Raw genomic sequence first — 16,687 nt, 5'->3', positions numbered from 1 at the left:
ACTCGTCTTAAGTTAAGATGAATCTTAGTGCTTTATGAAATCGACTCCATGTGCTGGAGTTTCAAGAATGTTGAGAGTTTTTGAAGAATGTTTGAATTCTGTCGGCCCTCCCAGGGTTTTAATCCCCACCTTGACCATGGTGGGGGTGTTTGTGTGCTTCAAAAACCCAAAGAGCTATTGCTGTCCAGAGTCTAGTACTATTTTTCAAGAAATCAACAGGAGTGTAATGAAAACTATATCCCTTCTTAAAAAGGAAATTTTAAGGAACAATCGAAAGATATTTAACAATATACATTATATTTTGGTTCTACTTGGTGAGCCTACAGCAGCAACTGCTTTTGTAAAATAAATATTTACAGCAAAGTTAAGGATATGTTCATCTCTTAGTAAAAACAACAATGACAAAAACAAAAGGACAACAAACAACTCTCATAAAAAAGATGATAAACAATTTGAAAACATTAAAAAAAGAGTTGCTTGTGCTTTAAATTGAAAAGTACCCACATATCTTATCTTCCACAGTAATGACAACAATTTTGGGTGCTATTTCTCTTGCACTTCTGCAAAAGAAGAGTAAATCTACAATGGAAATGAAAATGAGAAAAACTACAAAATAAATTTAACTTCTTGTCTTAAGTAATAACAAAATTGGTGGGTTTCAAAGAAGTTTTGTTGCTTTATTGGATATACAAAACGATAGGGAAGGGGAAGTCTAAAATGGACAACATTAAAGGGAAGGTACACGTTTGGTAATTACTCAAAACAAATATTAACTTAAAAACTGACTTGGTAACGAGCATTGGAGAGCTGTTGATAATATAAAACATTGTGGGAAAGGACATCCTCTGAAGTAACGTAGTTTTTGAGAAAGAGGTAATTTCTCACTAAAATAATAAAAGACTTCTGGCTAGAAGTCTTTTATTCTTATCTGAAAGCACACAAGGGTGTTTTTTCTTTCATAATTTTCCCGCAACTTCTATCAATTGAACCCAAATTTTCACAGGTTTGTTATTTTATGCATATGAAGGGATACACCAAGTGAGAAGACTGGTCTTTGACAATTACCAAACATGTACCTTCCCTTTAAATACAAGGTATTGACTGAAATATAAAGCTTCATTCTTCTATCTAAAATATGTAAAAAGATGAGAACTTCTTGGTGTTTAAGATGCAAATGGTACGATTCGTAGAAAGATCTATGTGAACAAACAAAACAATGCAAGGGCAAATAAATTGGTCGACTCTAAATGACAATCAGTACCTGCGACCTCACTTGACCTCAACTATGACAATCATCATGAAGGTCGAGTGAGGTCGCGTCTACTATTTACCCTTTAAGAGTTGACTAACGAATCAAACCTGATTTACATCAATCAAAATTTGATTCCATCAATGGATGAAAATTTGCCAAAATCTCAAAAATTCCGACCAATGGCTAAACCTGATTCTGCTTCACAGGAAAAGACAATCAGTAAGATTTGAAAAATTTGCATGGTGAAGATACAAGAATCAGTGATGTTTTCAAAACTCTTGTTAAACTATGGTTGGTTTAATTCTCTATCAGTATATCTTTGGAAGCACCTTGATTTAAAAACTGACGTTACTAAAAAGTGCAATCCTTAAAGGAACACGTTGCCTTGGATCGGACGAGTTGGTCTATAAAAAGCGTTTGTAACCGTTTTTTATAAAATGCATATGGTTGGAAAGATGTTTTAAAAGTAGAATACAATGATCCACACAAGTTTGCCTCGAAATTGCACGGTTTTCCTTTTACTGTGCGAACTAATACGGTCGGCCATTTATGGATTTGACTCCCATAAATGGCCGACTGTGTTAGTCGACGAGGTAAATGGAAAACCGTGCAATTTCGATGCATGTTTTGTGGATCATTGTATTCTACTTTTACAACATCTTTCTACCCATATATAATTTATAAAAAAAGGTTACAAACGCTTTTCAAATACCAACTCGACCGATCCAAGGCAACGTTTCCTTTAAGTTAAAAGTGTTTTGTTGGTATGTAAAAGACAGGCACTGGTAGGTAATCCAAAGGGAATTTGCAATCCAGTCGTACAAAATTTGTTTAGATGACTGTCTACAGGGGGCCTTAAAAATGGTTTTCTTGTCTTGCATATTGGTAGAAAAAATTGGCATAGAATTCTGCAAAGTGAAAGTACGTCCAAATGCCTTAGGACTCGTTTGTCTTACATAATAATAATGTTGTTAATATACCCCCCCCCCCCTTAAAAACTAGCTTAGACCCCGCTCATCATATGAACTACCTAACAACCTCACAGCCATTGGTTTTGATGCAAGGACTCCCCATGAGTCTCTGCCACTTAGTTTTAAAGCCAAGCACTGACCCCATACAAATCACGGCTCAAATTTGAGGGGGAAGTCTGCATAAACCACAGGGTTTCTAACCTGTTGAGGTCAGATGCAATAAAATCTCTAATCGCTTCCTTTAAAAAAAAATACACGACCAAACCGAATGCCAAGCGGTACCCCAGTTACATGCAGTACCACTTTTAAAAAGTCTCATCACAATATTGATTTAAAACATGACATAAATATCTTCAAAAATCAGTAATATTCCAGTTGCATCCATTTTTCAATAAAAGTCGAATTAAAAAACAACTGAATATTACAATTTTTGAAGATTTATAAAAGTTTTTGGCAAAAATTTGCTATACAAATGAGGAGAAGCCATGTAGGGGGGCACGAGACCCGGCCGGCATCCCAGCGAGGCCGTTGACATGAATGCTGTGCATGTCAGACTCGCTATCGGTGTAGCTATAGGCTTTGGGTCCCTTCTGCCTTCTCCAGGAGTGACTAGGGAAGGTAGGCACGTTGGTGTAGTGGTTGACAAAGGAGTGGGGATCTTCGGTGTACTCCACGTCACTCTCAGAGGCCTGGAAAGGGGGGGGGGGGGAAGAACGTTTCAAAGTTTTAAGATAGAATTTGAATTTTTTGACAAGGGCTTTATGGTTATGATTCGTTGAGATCAATAATTCAGGCAGTTAGAAGTGTGCAATGTAGCCATCATGCCACCATCTTCAAGGCACTGGATACTATTGGTATTTGTCAAAGACCAGTATAGACCTTATGCATTGACGTCATCCAGCGGCCATCTCAGTGGAAAAACGGTGACAAAACAATCGAAACGCACAGATTTGTACGCGCGGCGCACAGGATTGGCCAATGAACAACTTGGTGTATCCCAACATGCATAAAATAACAAATCTGTGAAAATGTTCACTCAATTGTTCATTGAGTTGCGAGAGAATAATAAACAAAACAAAACAAGGATCGGTGTGTGCGGTACATAAAAGTATTTATGCACAGCACAAGCAGGTTCGGAACGAACATTGTGAACACTGAAAAATGTCCTTGATTGTTAAAGGCAGTGGACACTATTGGTAATTACTCAAAACAATTATAATCATAAAACCTTTCTTGATTACGAGTAATGGGGAGAGGTTGATAGTGTAAACCATTGTGAGAAACAGCTCCTTCTGAAGTGACGTAGTTTTCGAGAAAGAAGTAATTTTCTGAGATTTTGATTTCGAGACCTCGGATTTAGAATTTGAGATCTCGAAATCAAGCATCTGAAAGCGCACAACTACGAGTGACCATGGAGGACAAGGTTTTTGGGTTTTTTTTATTAATATCTTGCAACTTCGACGACCGATTGAGCTAAAATTTTCACAGGTTTGTTATTTTGTGCATATGTTGAGATACACCAACTGTGAAGAAGTCTTTGACAATTAACAACAGTGTCCAATGTCTTTAAACAAGTTGGACTTAACTGCATGCATTCATACTTGACATGACTTCACTGAAAGATGTATTAAATCAATCTAAAGGCCATGCCATACGAGGCAATATTTTCAGGTAACTTGGAAGCAACAAACTGCACTGCATGCACAAGGAACACTTTGGTAGCACAAGATTCGTCAACTAAAATGTGATTGACTTCCTTCTTGAAGATCGCCTAACTGGGCCCATTTTCATGGCTCTGCTTACCGACGAATTCTGCGCTTACAATCACGATTCCCCGCTTACGTGAAAGCGCCGAACTTCTGCGCTAGCCCTGTAAGCATAGAATGCCTAGTGACGCCGAATACGCACGCGCAGAAGCCAAAATTTGCCGCTAACCTGTGAAATACGCTTGCCGTAAGCACAGAATTCCCTGCATCCATAAGCACTGATTCTGTGCTTACGGTAAGCAGAGCCATGTAATTGGGCTCTGGTTGCCTGTAAATTGTTTCGTGTTACATGGGCTTTAGAAATCAAACACTTTACAAACCATTGTCATCTAATTCTATCTAAAAAATGGGTCAGGTTAACCATTTTATTTCTTATTTGTTTTGCAAGAGGGTCGAGTAGCGAGGGTGTTGAAAAAATAGGGCAGGGAGAGGGGTAGAATTTGGAAAAAGCCAACCCCTGGAACCCACGACCTTCGCATTGCTAGAGCAACAAGTTTATGTTTATCTATCCATAACGCTTGGGGCTGCCCAAGATGGTGCAACAAGTTCTGTTGTAGGTGACGACGTCTGGAACGCTTGGGGCTGCCCAAGATGGTGCAACAAGTTCTGTTGCAGGTGACGACGTCTGGAACGCTTGGGGCTGCCCAAGATGGTGCAACAAGTTCTGTTGCAGGTGACGACGTCTGGAACGCTTGGGGCTGCCCAAGATGGTGCAACAAGTTCTGTTGCAGGTGACGACGTCTGGAACGCTTGGGGCTGCCCAAGATGGTGCAACAAGTTCTGTTGCAGGTGACGACGTCTGGAACGCTTGGGGCTGCCCAAGATGGTGCAACAAGTTCTGTTGCAGGTGACGACGTCTGGAACGCTTGGGGCTGCCCAAGATGGTGCAACAAGTTCTGTTGCAGGTGACGACGTCTGGGCTCAATTTCATGGCTCTGCTTACCTTTAAGCAAAGAATTGGTGCTTACAGAAGCAGGGAATTCAGTGCTTTTGTCAAGCGTATTTTGAAGGTAAGCTGGGAATGTGCGAACGTTATGCTACTAGGCATTCTACCCTTACACAGCTAGCTCAGAAATTTTGCGCTTGTCCTGCAAGCGAAGATGATCGTAAGCGCAGAATTCGGCAGAGCCATGAAATTGGGCCCAGATTAGTTAGGTCATTAGAAAAGAAAGATAAATCCAAAATTACCTTTGAATCGTAAGATGACTGTAAGAGCAAACCGCGAAAGAGAGTGGAAATTTGAACATGTAGAGAAAACAAAATCAAACCAAACAGGGTTAGTTAGAAGGCATTATTGGTCAAAGTTATTCAGACACTTTTTGTACTTATTTTTTTCACAGCACACAGATGCGAGAAAAGCTTTTAAAAAAATGGTTTTCCCATAATCAGATTGTTATTGACTAATCCATCCTTTATGAAAGCATAGAGAAACTGAAGCTATTTTTAAATACTTTAGCTTGTATTGTTTTGGGGTTTTAAAAAAAGGGTTTTCGGGAAAGTAGTGCTTATTTTTTAGCAAAGGTTAAAAAGCAAAACTTTAAAGAGTCAAATAGTTGGAGAAAAAAATTAATTGAAATAGAAACATAGGGTGCGTTCGTTTAGCTTCCCTAGGTCTACCCCGCGGTGCTCACTCGGGTGAGCCCCTGACAAGAGCAAATCGAACGATTACACTCGTGGTGATGGCATGCACCTCAGGTCACCCCCAAGTGACCCACTCCACAAGCAGGGCACTGGGGGCTGACCGGGGTGAGCCCTGTCAAAGCTATTTGAATGTACCGGCACAGACCGGGGTCGACCCAGGGAAGCTAAACGAACGCACCCATTAAAGGGGACTGTCATCACATCAGGGCCCTGTGGTTTTACATGGAACTATTATTTCTAACCCAGTTACTTGCACGCTGCACAAACTGGCGCTGTCACAGCCAGCGTGAGTACGAAAACACATTCAAACATTCGGGGACCTATAACAAAAACGACAATAGAGTCCACGGTTCGGGAAAGGTCCACAGTTGGAAAATGTGTACAAAAACCAATGGGAGCTGTTGCAAAACAATTAAGAGTATAAACAAAAGAGGGACAAAAGGAAGTCCACGGTTGCATGTGTATACAAGCTTTTGTATGCGCATGCAGTAACTGGGATAGAAATAATAAATTCCATTCACAGAAAAATCCAGAAAATGCCATGCATGGGTTGTGTAAAAACTGACCTGAGAATCGGTCTGTGATTGCAGATCTGCCTTCTCAGTAAGGCTAGATGTTTCTTCCTGGTCAGGTCTCATCTGTCGATGGACAGCCTCGTAGTGTTTACTCTCCTCTTCTTCTGAGTATTCTATACTTCCTGGACTAGGTCTTGGTGGTGGTCTAAAGAAGGAACGAGTGGGGTAAAAAATAGTTGGAAAGATCAAACCACCTGATGTTTATAGTACCTGGGGTCGATTTCATGGAGAGCTTTAAAGGCCGTGGACACTATTGATATTTTTCAAAGTCTAGCCTTCACAGTTGGTGTATCTCAACAATGCATAAAATAAAAAACCTGTGAAAATTTGAGCTCAATTGGTCATCAAACTTGCGAGATAATAATGAAAGAAAAAAACACCATTGTCACCCGAAGTTGTGTGCGTTTAGATGGTTGATTTCGAGACCTCAAGTTCTAAATCTGAGGTCTCAAAATCAAATTCGTGGAAAATGACTTCTTTCTCGAAAACTATGGCACTTCAGAGGGAGCCGTTTCTCACAATGTTTTATACCATCAACCTCTCCCCATTACTCGTCACCAAGAAAGGTTTTATGCCAATAATTATTTTGAGTAATTTCCAATAGTGTCCACTGCCTTTAATCTTGAACTGTGTATCAATCTAAAAAAGATTAAGCATTCCCAGGTCAAAATTCTAGTTGAACCCAGAAACTGGGGTCAACTGGTTTAAACTGGGGTCAACTAGATAGTGTCCAATTTCCGTATAAAACCAACTGGTTTGAACTGTGTTCAACCAGGGTTCAACTATGTTTAATTGTATAAAACAACTGTTTTTGTACAAATTCCATATTAAACCACCTGGTTTTAACTGTATTTAACTAGTTGATCAACTGGTTCTAGTTAAACCCAGTTTAACTAGATCCACCTGGAGTTTTGACCTGGGCTGTGCCATATTTCTCATACACTACTAAACATACCTTGTGTATGAGTTAGTCCTTGAATATGCCCCGTTCCTGGATCCGCCCCTGGCCCTGCCCCTCCCGGCACCCCTTCCATTGGTTCCGCTGTTCTGCATCTCATAGGCGGCTGAGAATCCTGCATCATCTATACTCATTTGTTCCTCTTGGGTTACTCTCTTATGGGTTTTACGATCTGAAATTAAGAACACATTATCATAATGACTTGTCTTCATCCTTACTTAAAGGCACTGGACGCCTTTGGTAATTGTCAAAGACACGCATTCTCACTTGGTGTAACAAAAAATTGGACTCAATTGGTTATCAAAGTTGCAAGAAAAAACACCCTTGTTGCACAAAAGGGTTTATGCTTTCAGATGCATACTTAAAGGCTTCAAGCCTGGAGTCTTTTAATATTTGAGTGAGAAATTACCTCTTTCTCAAAAACTACATTACTTCAGAGGGAGCCGTTTCTCACAATGTTTTATACTATCAACAGCTCCCATTGCTTGTTACCAAGTAAGTTTCTATGCAAACAATTTGTTAGAGTGATTACCAATAGTGTCCAGTGCCTTTAATATAGGTTTTCTCCGTCAAATTCGGCAAACCAGCAGTCAATTTCATTTTCGTGCGTTCGAATTAAAGCTGTTTTGCCTCTCCAGTTGTTACTGCGTTTCAAATTCAGAATTCGGCCACTCTAGTTTCGTTTTGAGTCGAGTCAAATTCCTTTAGCACTCTGTTCAATTTAGCGTATCGTCATTATTTTCGGGACACACACGCCCCAAGAAGCGTCTGCGAATTTGAATGCTGCTTTTATGAATTGTTAAATTGAATGACTATTTTGTTAAGTCGAATGACACAACATTACATTTGACTAATCATAAAACGAAATCGAATGACCCTTTTCAGTTGCATTCGATTTCGCGCGAAATAGAATAGCTTGGAGGTTAAATTGGCTGCTCATTTTCCGGAATTGACCGAGAATAACTATACTTGACTGGAGTAATAATTGACTCAAGCTGGACTTGAATCTGTGATCTCTGGATTAACATGCCGGTGTCGTAGGAAAATCTGTCCCCCAGCGATTCTGTCCCCCGGCGATTCTGTCCCAGCGGCCTTCTGTCCCCCCCCCCCCCCCCATATGGGAAATTACCATGGAGGCGGTTGATTCAAAAGAGGGCGCTATCAGAACAAGTTTGTACCCATTTCGCCATATGGGGGGACCGAATCTCCGGGGGGACAGAATCTCCTGCCACACCGGGCGCTCTACTAACTGAGCTTCTCTAGCCCTAATGTTGGCAGTCTCCCTTGTGGTTTATTTACTGATAAAAGACAGTCAAATGATAACTGACCAATACATTTAGTGCAAGTTTGAGTGTGCACCATGGCTGGTCGACCATTGGTTGACTACCGTGGTCGACCATTGGTTGACTACCGCGGTCGACTATTTGGAACCAGTTTTATGACCAGCGTTTCTTCTGTGGTCCCGATAGCCTGTTTCATGCTAATATGCGTAAAGCACAGATATGTGAACCAGAGACACTACAGCGAAAATGCGAAAGGCAATGGAGTGTTCCCGATGATTGACTAGACTTTCAAAACTAGTCTTTCAAGTGAGTGCGTCACTGCGCATGTACGTTGATGGTCAGTGGTCAATAATGGATCAACTAAATACACGCACTCGAACCTGCTCTTAACTGTTGAAAAACTTAAATGGGAAAATTGTTTCCACTACTAACCTTTATAGAGACGGCTTTTACCGAGCATACAGAGAGTTGCAGTGATGAGAATCAAGACAATGAGTACCACCAATCCAACGATGGCTAAGAACCACATCTCCTCATAAAACATCTTCTGGGCAACACCGTTGGCTGATGGAGGTCAAGACACAGAAAAAGAGGGAGATATAAATGATTATTAGAAAATGTCTCAACACTGGCTGAGAGTGGATTAGTCAATTAGACAAGTCTAAACCAGGCGGCTATGACTTTGACTTTGACTATGGCTGCAATGACATCTTCCAGGGTTAGGCCTTATCAGCTATCCAGCCACAGCCACTACCAAAGCCATCAGATCAGACGCGGCCTCAGTCTACAATGAAACAATATGACTCTCCTGAAGAAGAGCAGAGTATACTGTCGAGACCACACCGGCTCTTTTCAGAGCCAACACTCCCACAAAAGAGATTTACGTACCCGCAAGTTTACTATTTATTTATAGTTTCTTCCTATTTATCCACACCATGCAAAGCTTCAAACAATACTTAAGATAAGTAGGATTTAAAACTTTGCATGGTGGAAATACGATATGGAAAGGTTTGCGGTAACACCATGTAATGACAATCTCTAAATGAGTTGGGGTGGTTCTGAAAAGAAACATAAGTTTCAACTCGACGCTTCGATCAGTATGCTCTGATGACTTCTGGAGAAAATACTTACAGGAACGTTACAGAATTGGTAAGAAACAAAAATCGTGAAGATCACTGATTTACATAAAACTTACAGGTGATGATAGTAGAAAACATCCCTTGAAATATTTCTGTCTGAAAATTTATATTTGGTGAGAAATAAATAATCTAATTTCTCATTTGGAGTTTATCGCTCAGTGAGCGTTTTTCCATTTTTGTTTTGGCATCGATGCAATGCAAAATTTGTAATCGGTTTTCACTATTCTCTTGTGACCCAGATGGCCGATCGACCTCAAACTTCTACAGCTTTATGTACATGGTGGATACATAAAGTGTTTACACTGCCAGCAACTTTTTTGCTAGCAAAACCGGTTCTGTAATGTTCCTTTAAGATGACTCTGCTTTATCTGTGCCTGCTTCTTCAGCATTCCTTTCACACCCTTCCGCTCATGAGAGAAGCTTCAAGACCTGGGCCCAATTTCATAGGGCTGCTTATAAGCAAAAACTATTGCTGAACAATTTTGTGCTTAGCAAAAATGAGAAGAACACCTGTCATAAATGTGACATGGTAGTATTCTGAGGCCGTGTCCGAAACGACGACTTCGGCTACAGCTACGACTAGATCAGCGCGTCTACCAGTGTTGAAGAATAGGCAGACGCGCGCGATCTAGCCGTAGCTGTAGCCGAAGTCGCCGTTTCGGACACGGCCTTATTCTGATAAACATAAATTTGATGTTCTTTTGTGCTTGAGCAGCTCTATGAAAGCACCTTAGCACCTCCCTGCAACTTGACACTTCCATGTATGTCTACTCATAATCTTATGAATATTTCGCTTGCATTAATATTAGTAATAACACATGATCCTACACCAATTCCATACAGCTGTCATGCAGATTAAATTACTGATGGAGCATTCAACTATGCTAAGCAGAGTGAAGTTGTAAGCAGCTAACTGTTCATGCTTAGCAAAACACATCTCCGCAAAGGCCAAATTCATAAAGACATTTAACAGAAAATACTTCTTAGAAAATGTCCTTGCTGAGCAGAGAATGAGTGGGGCACCGGTCAAAATAATCTATACTTCATAGCATTTTGGCTGGTAACTATTTCCGCAAAGCAAGTTACTTCTGTGGGAAGCAGTTTTCTTTTCTGACAGCCTTTTGAAGTTACATCCAGTTGTCCTGGTGGAAAAGCTCTGCATAGAAACTATATGAAATTGGTACTAGCTAATGTTATTCTCTGTACACAAAACATACTTTATAGGCCCAAGTCTTTTATATACAAAGTATCATAACATCGACCCTTCTTGTTAATGTGACACATTCATATCAGCAATGTGTGTGTGCTAATATTTGCTTCTAACTGTATATACATGTAAGCCAATTGGGCTATGGTTATCTTTACTGGGTAGATACAATACAAGTATATTGTTAGTACACAACTTTTATCAATCATTATTACTGGGTATATTTATACACGTATATAACAGACAACGTATGCCAAACTCTACTCCAGTGTATACAGGAGAACCCTGTCTAAAAATAAAATTTAATTCAAAGCCTGTTTTTACAATCTTATTAAACAATCTTATGTGCTCATTATTTGACGAACATGCACCATTCATATATGTCCAACGATGCAATGCAATGTCAAAAAAATTTCTAGGCACAAGTGACATAAAAGCATTCAATCCACGTGTATGTATATATATATTTATCTATTTTTTTAAGGGAACACTTGATACATGCAGTGAGTGGATGGTTGCATGTATATACCTGGGTATGGCTCGTCTGTAGTGCCTGTGATAGAAATAAGTATCAGACAAGAGATGTCAGATCAAGAATCCGAGGAGGGGGTAAAGAGGGGGCGAAGGGGGATAAAGGGGGGTCAGTGTCAAGATCAGGCATGATATTTGTGGAAATGTAGGAAGAATTCATCAAGTACATGGGCTGACCTACATGTACACACAATGTCGGCTCTAATAGACTTTTACGGCCTTATTAATGACAATAGACCCTTCCCATGAAATATGTAAATTGCACAGAGCGCGTGCGCACTAACGTTTTGCTTTGCAAAATGAGGGAACATCGCGCTGTTTTGTACACGGCTAATGGGTGCGTGACGCAAACGCGATTGCGCGTCTGTTTAGTGCACAACTCTATGGCGTTTGCCAACAAACAGGGTCTGTACGCATGCGTGAATGTGATTAGCATATTTTATGGGAAGGGTCCATTGTTCCTGGGCAAAAACATTGGAAGACAGACTAAAGTAGGAAGAATGCTGTGCCTGAAAGATATAAAGAGGTACCCCTTCTAGATTCTAGCATAGTTTGGGCATCTGATCATTGGGCTTAAGTGGACCTGAAGAGAGGCAACCGAGTATACACAGGTTATTTTTGTTTTTTATTATTGTTATGTGTTTTCTCCCACAAAACTCATCATCTAAAAAAAAGCTTCAACTGATTTGATCGGTTCTGTTAGAACGTAACCCCAAATGGTTGATGGATTAGTTTTTTTTTTTTGCAAACATGTGGTGCTTAAGAAGTGGAAGACAAAAATTTCAAATTTGATCACACAGAAAGAAATCTATTGAAGCGAGTAAGTTTGTATTCACTTGTACATAAAAACAGAGATTTGAAAATATGCCTTTAAAAATGCCTGCTTGCTGTTGTACAAGACCCCTATGCCTGGTCAAAAATACTTCTAAGCTGTGTCAGTCCTTTTGCTTCAACGGGGCAATTGCCTCAATGCCCCTGGTCATAACCATGGCGCAATTCAACTGTTCGAAATTAAAGAAACATCCCCAGCCGTGACACTTGTGTCCTTAAGCAAGACACATAACCATTGCTTCGTCCTTCGGATGGGACGTAATGCCATTGGTCCCATGTGTTGTGTAAACGCATGTAAAAGAACCCAGTGCACTTATCGAAAAGAGAAGGGGTTCGCCCCGCTGTTCCTGGCTGGATTGGCAGCATATTGCGCCACAGCACCTTGTAAACCATTACATGGTGCTTAAGGATTAGGTCTTATATCTCAAAACTCGCCCCACTCCTTGCAGTAATAATACCTGGCGCTTTGTATCCTTTGGCAAAAGGTGCGTTATAAATACGGTTATTATTATTATTATTATTATTATTATTATTATTATTATTATCACCCAGAGGTGTGACCTGTCTTACCTGGTGTAGCGTAGAAGTCCACAGTGGCCTTAGGGAAACTGATGCTGTGTGCATTCTCTGCCATGATGCGGAATTTATAGTTAGTCAGAGCCTTGAGGTTGATGTATGAGACACTCAAGGACTCCACGGTGGGGCTCACTGAGTCCGTTAAGGTCTCCCACTCAGCAGAGCGATCTGGGTAACAGAAAGGAGGGAAAAATTCATTGGAGAAAGACTCTACCAGAGTTCAATTTCATAGAGCTGCTTAAGCACAAAACATTGCTTAAAAACTGCTAAATTTAACGGCAAAAAAAACCCCCCAAAACAAAGGTATATTTTTAATTTTTATTCCAATTCAATTCAGTTCATTGGTCCTTTTTTTGTTCCAATTCAATTCAATTTATTGGTCCTACCATAGAGGAACATTACCTTGCATACAGGTCGTACACAATATCAACAACGCACAATCATAAACTTACTGACTATAAATAAGCTCAATTAGATATTGGCTTGACATGCCTCTGCTAACCACCACAGAATTCTACACAGAATTCACAAAGAGTTAGGACTAGTCCTAACTTAGGACTAGTCCTTGGAGATACTAAAAACTTCAGGCTAGTCCTAAGTTAGGACGAGTAAATTGTCCTAACTCGAGATAGGACTAGTCTTAACTCTTTGTGAAATCCACCCGGTAAACAGTACATGATTCTATGGGCTGCAAGAGCAAAATCCTCAGCAGGCAGAACTATTTTTACCTTTTTACTGGTGACTGTATTTTTAAGTAAGCAATAAGGTCAAAGGAATTTCCCTTACATGGACAATAAAGTTTTATTTTATTGTACTAATGTAAAAATTATAAAATGGGGCCATGGTTATATCTTTCAAAGGAAGATCTTTGAAAAAATATGCAGATCCTGAAATCAGATTTAATCCTGATACACTACACTCTGACGGGTTCATGATAATTACCTTCTTCTTGGTATTCGATGATGTAACTGATGAGGTCCGAGGCACCAATGTCTGATGGACGAGACCAGGTCATTGTCAAGTATTCCGCTGATGGCTCTAGCTTCAACATGCCTGGTGGACCAGGAGCACCTGATGTATGGAACAGAAACACGTAAAGCCATTGCACAGTGTCAACAGGTTGTACTCGTCTTTAAATACTCATAGTGAGAAACGCGCCATAGAAACACATTCTGGTATGCGCAGTGGCCTCTTATATACCGCTCATATCCATCACTCAGTGACGCACGAGGCGCATCAACATTCAATACGTTCCTGCAAGCTTTATGTGGGACTACGTTTGAATTATGAGACCTACTCCTTTTACATAGCACCATGTAATTATTTACAAGGTGCTGTGTCGCAGTATGCTGCCAATCAAAACCGGGAACACCGAGGCGAACCCTTCTCTATTACTGCAAGGAGTGGGGCGAATTTTGAGATATAAGACCTAATCCTTAAACACCGTGTACTGGTTTACAAGGTGCAATATGCTGCCAATCCAGCCAGGAACACCGAGGCGAACCCCTTCTCTTTTCGATAAGTGCACTGGGTCCTTTTTCTGTGCGTTACAAAACACATGGGACCAACGGCTTTACGTCCCATCCAAAGGATGGTGCATCATGGTTAAGTGTCCGGCTTAAGGAAACAGGTGTCACGACTGGGACTCGAACCCACACTTAACCCTGCAAAGCTTATGTAGTTTACTACTTACCCACTTGAGGTCCAGTTGTAATATTGGCCTCTGCATATGGACCGTAGCCTCTGGCATCGCTCTTTGCCTTGACTCGGAAGATGTACTTGGCAAATTCTCCAAGGTTGTCCACACCATACATCAGCAGTGGTTCATTAATCTCAACCGTTATAGTTGATATCTCGCCTAAAATATAATAAGGAAAACATTTTTTAAATGAAGATTATTTTTTTCTTTGCACAATTTCCATGCAAATTATTTTCCCCAAAACACAACTTAAAGCAGGGTATACTTTTGGTTATTGCCAAAAACAAGTACCCTCACTTGGTGTATCCAAACAGACTATGGCATGTCTCATACATATTTGAACTTCTGGAGCCAAGTTGATCCCAAACAAATTTAGTTTTAGGTGTGTGCCATTCTGCTTCTTCAACTACTTTGTTCAATGCACTATAAATGTCTATAAAAATCATATCAAATTTTGGGGAAAGTAAAATTTAGACATAAAATATAAAAAAGGAAAAAAGAATTTTTAATAAACGACAAAGAAAACCAGAGAATAATTCTTGACCTGTTTCCAATTACTTTTTGTTCAAACTGTTTACTCTTTTTCATTAGACGTGAGACTTGCGGAGTCTATTTTGAAGTCAAATTTTGTTCAATTTACAGCCAACTTTGAGAGCCATTTTGTAAACTCTGGCTACAACATTTGACCCGTACCGTCTATTGGTGTGACACTCTCATAGTACAACTGATATCCGGTGATTCTGCCGCAAGGAAGCTCCGGGGTTTCCCAGGTGACGTTGAGAGAGGACATCCGGATCTGACGGAAACTGACCACGGATGGTACGCCAGGAGCTGTACAGAGGAGGAAATAATAAAGATGTGGTTCAAAAACAGAAAGCACTTGTTTCAAATTTTGGCTGGGGGCTACAGGTTTGGGCTCCCTTTGATATTGAAGCACATAACTTGTACAGGGAAACTGCAACTGTTTGGTTATTTAAATATAGATACATACAATAAAACTTAACTGTGAAACTCCATATAAAAGGCGGTTGTATTTTGGGGGTATTGCCAACATTTTTGGAGCAGGAAGAATAAAACTGTGCTTAACTGTTTAACATAACCACATTACTTCAAAGTGTTCATTAATGTTCATATAAAGGAATATCAACTACAACAATTTCTTGCAGTGTTTTGCATATTTTTCATCAGAACTTCAAGTTCATATCGGACCGCAAACAAACAAACAAAAACATTTGCATATATAAAGGGCACTCACCACTTGTGGAAGTTGTCCCCGAGGTCTGCGTGCTATCTGGTCCATCGCCAGCAGAGTTGAATCCAATAACAGTCAGTGTGTAGTCTGTGTAGCAATTCAGACCCTCAAGGTTGGCTTGGGTCTCTTGACTGGGGAAGGTCTTGGTGCGTTGTGTGCCGGACTGGTCCGATGTCTCCCAGTAGGTGATCTATCCAATACAGATAACAATTTATGACTCAATCTCTACTCTTTACTTGTAATAAGTCTGGATAAAGTCTGAATAATAACTGGGAGCAGCGAATGGCAAACGTATAGCTGTATGGAGACTTGCTGATAAGATCAGGGATCAGGGAACAAGATTTGCTGGGCACTGTAGTGAGTGCAAGAATTCAAATTTAAGCAGTAACTTGTGGTCAAGCAAGTCATTGTACCAGACAATTATAAAGTCTAACTCGCAATTAGCTTATAGACCTTATGCATAGACGCCATCCAGCCGCCATCTTAGAGTTAAACCGACAATGATATAATGGAAGTACGCACAGCGCACAGGATTGGCCAATGAACAACCTCCTTTAAACCTCATGGCGAGGGCTCCCTACTGAAATTACGTGATGTGCATAGGGTCTATTCTTCTAAAACAGTAAATTCTTACCCAATTTCACACAATTAGCCGATAATAAGACACATACCCAACTAATGGGTTTATGTTGGTGTATTTCGGCACAGCCGTGCCTACCCGATACCCAGCACCAATGGTTGCTCAACCGAACACTATTTCAACTTCTACTGCTTACCTTGTATCCCTGTAGCCCTCCATTCTGTGAGTCTAAGGATAGAGCATCCCATGTGACCATCAATGAGGATGGGCCTGTTGCTGATGCACCAACATTACTTGGAGCTGCCGAGGGAACTGTAAGAAATGGTTGCAAACAATTTATTAATTGATTTAAAAAATCAAGGTTCAAAGGCAAAGGTATTTTTTTTTTTAAAGGCTGACATTTGTTTTTAAATGCTTTCAAGAAAA

At 40.3% G+C, this 16,687-nt stretch overlaps 1 protein-coding gene across 2 annotated transcripts in view; it reads right to left on the bottom strand.

Moving 5' to 3' along the window:
* Window positions 1-1,923: 1,923 nt before the first annotated feature.
* LOC117292968 (protein sidekick-2-like) overlaps window positions 1,924-16,687 on the bottom strand; it is an 80,751-nt gene continuing 65,987 nt past the window's right edge. The window contains exons 31-41 of one of the 2 annotated variants that reach the window (XM_033775148.1): window positions 16,458-16,573; window positions 15,685-15,871; window positions 15,123-15,260; window positions 14,424-14,588; window positions 13,673-13,801; window positions 12,725-12,898; window positions 8,879-9,010; window positions 7,161-7,335; window positions 6,197-6,350; window positions 5,178-5,195; window positions 1,924-2,912 (exon numbers count right to left, since the gene is read on the bottom strand). In XM_033775148.1, coding sequence (XP_033631039.1) covers window positions 2,688-2,912; window positions 5,178-5,195; window positions 6,197-6,350; window positions 7,161-7,335; window positions 8,879-9,010; window positions 12,725-12,898; window positions 13,673-13,801; window positions 14,424-14,588; window positions 15,123-15,260; window positions 15,685-15,871; window positions 16,458-16,573 — 1,613 coding nt within the window. In that variant the 3' untranslated portion in view covers window positions 1,924-2,687. The remainder of the gene's footprint in view (window positions 2,913-5,177; window positions 5,196-6,196; window positions 6,351-7,160; window positions 7,336-8,878; window positions 9,011-12,724; window positions 12,899-13,672; window positions 13,802-14,423; window positions 14,589-15,122; window positions 15,261-15,684; window positions 15,872-16,457; window positions 16,574-16,687) is intronic. The other variant, XM_033775149.1, reaches the window with a different exon arrangement.

The sequence above is a fragment of the Asterias rubens genome, chromosome 7 (assembly GCF_902459465.1).
Source record: "Asterias rubens chromosome 7, eAstRub1.3, whole genome shotgun sequence".
NCBI classification, from domain to species: Eukaryota; Metazoa; Echinodermata; class Asteroidea; order Forcipulatida; family Asteriidae; genus Asterias; species Asterias rubens.
The sequence above is the reverse complement of the archived record's forward strand: the minus strand, read 5'-3'. Positions and strand labels throughout refer to the sequence as shown.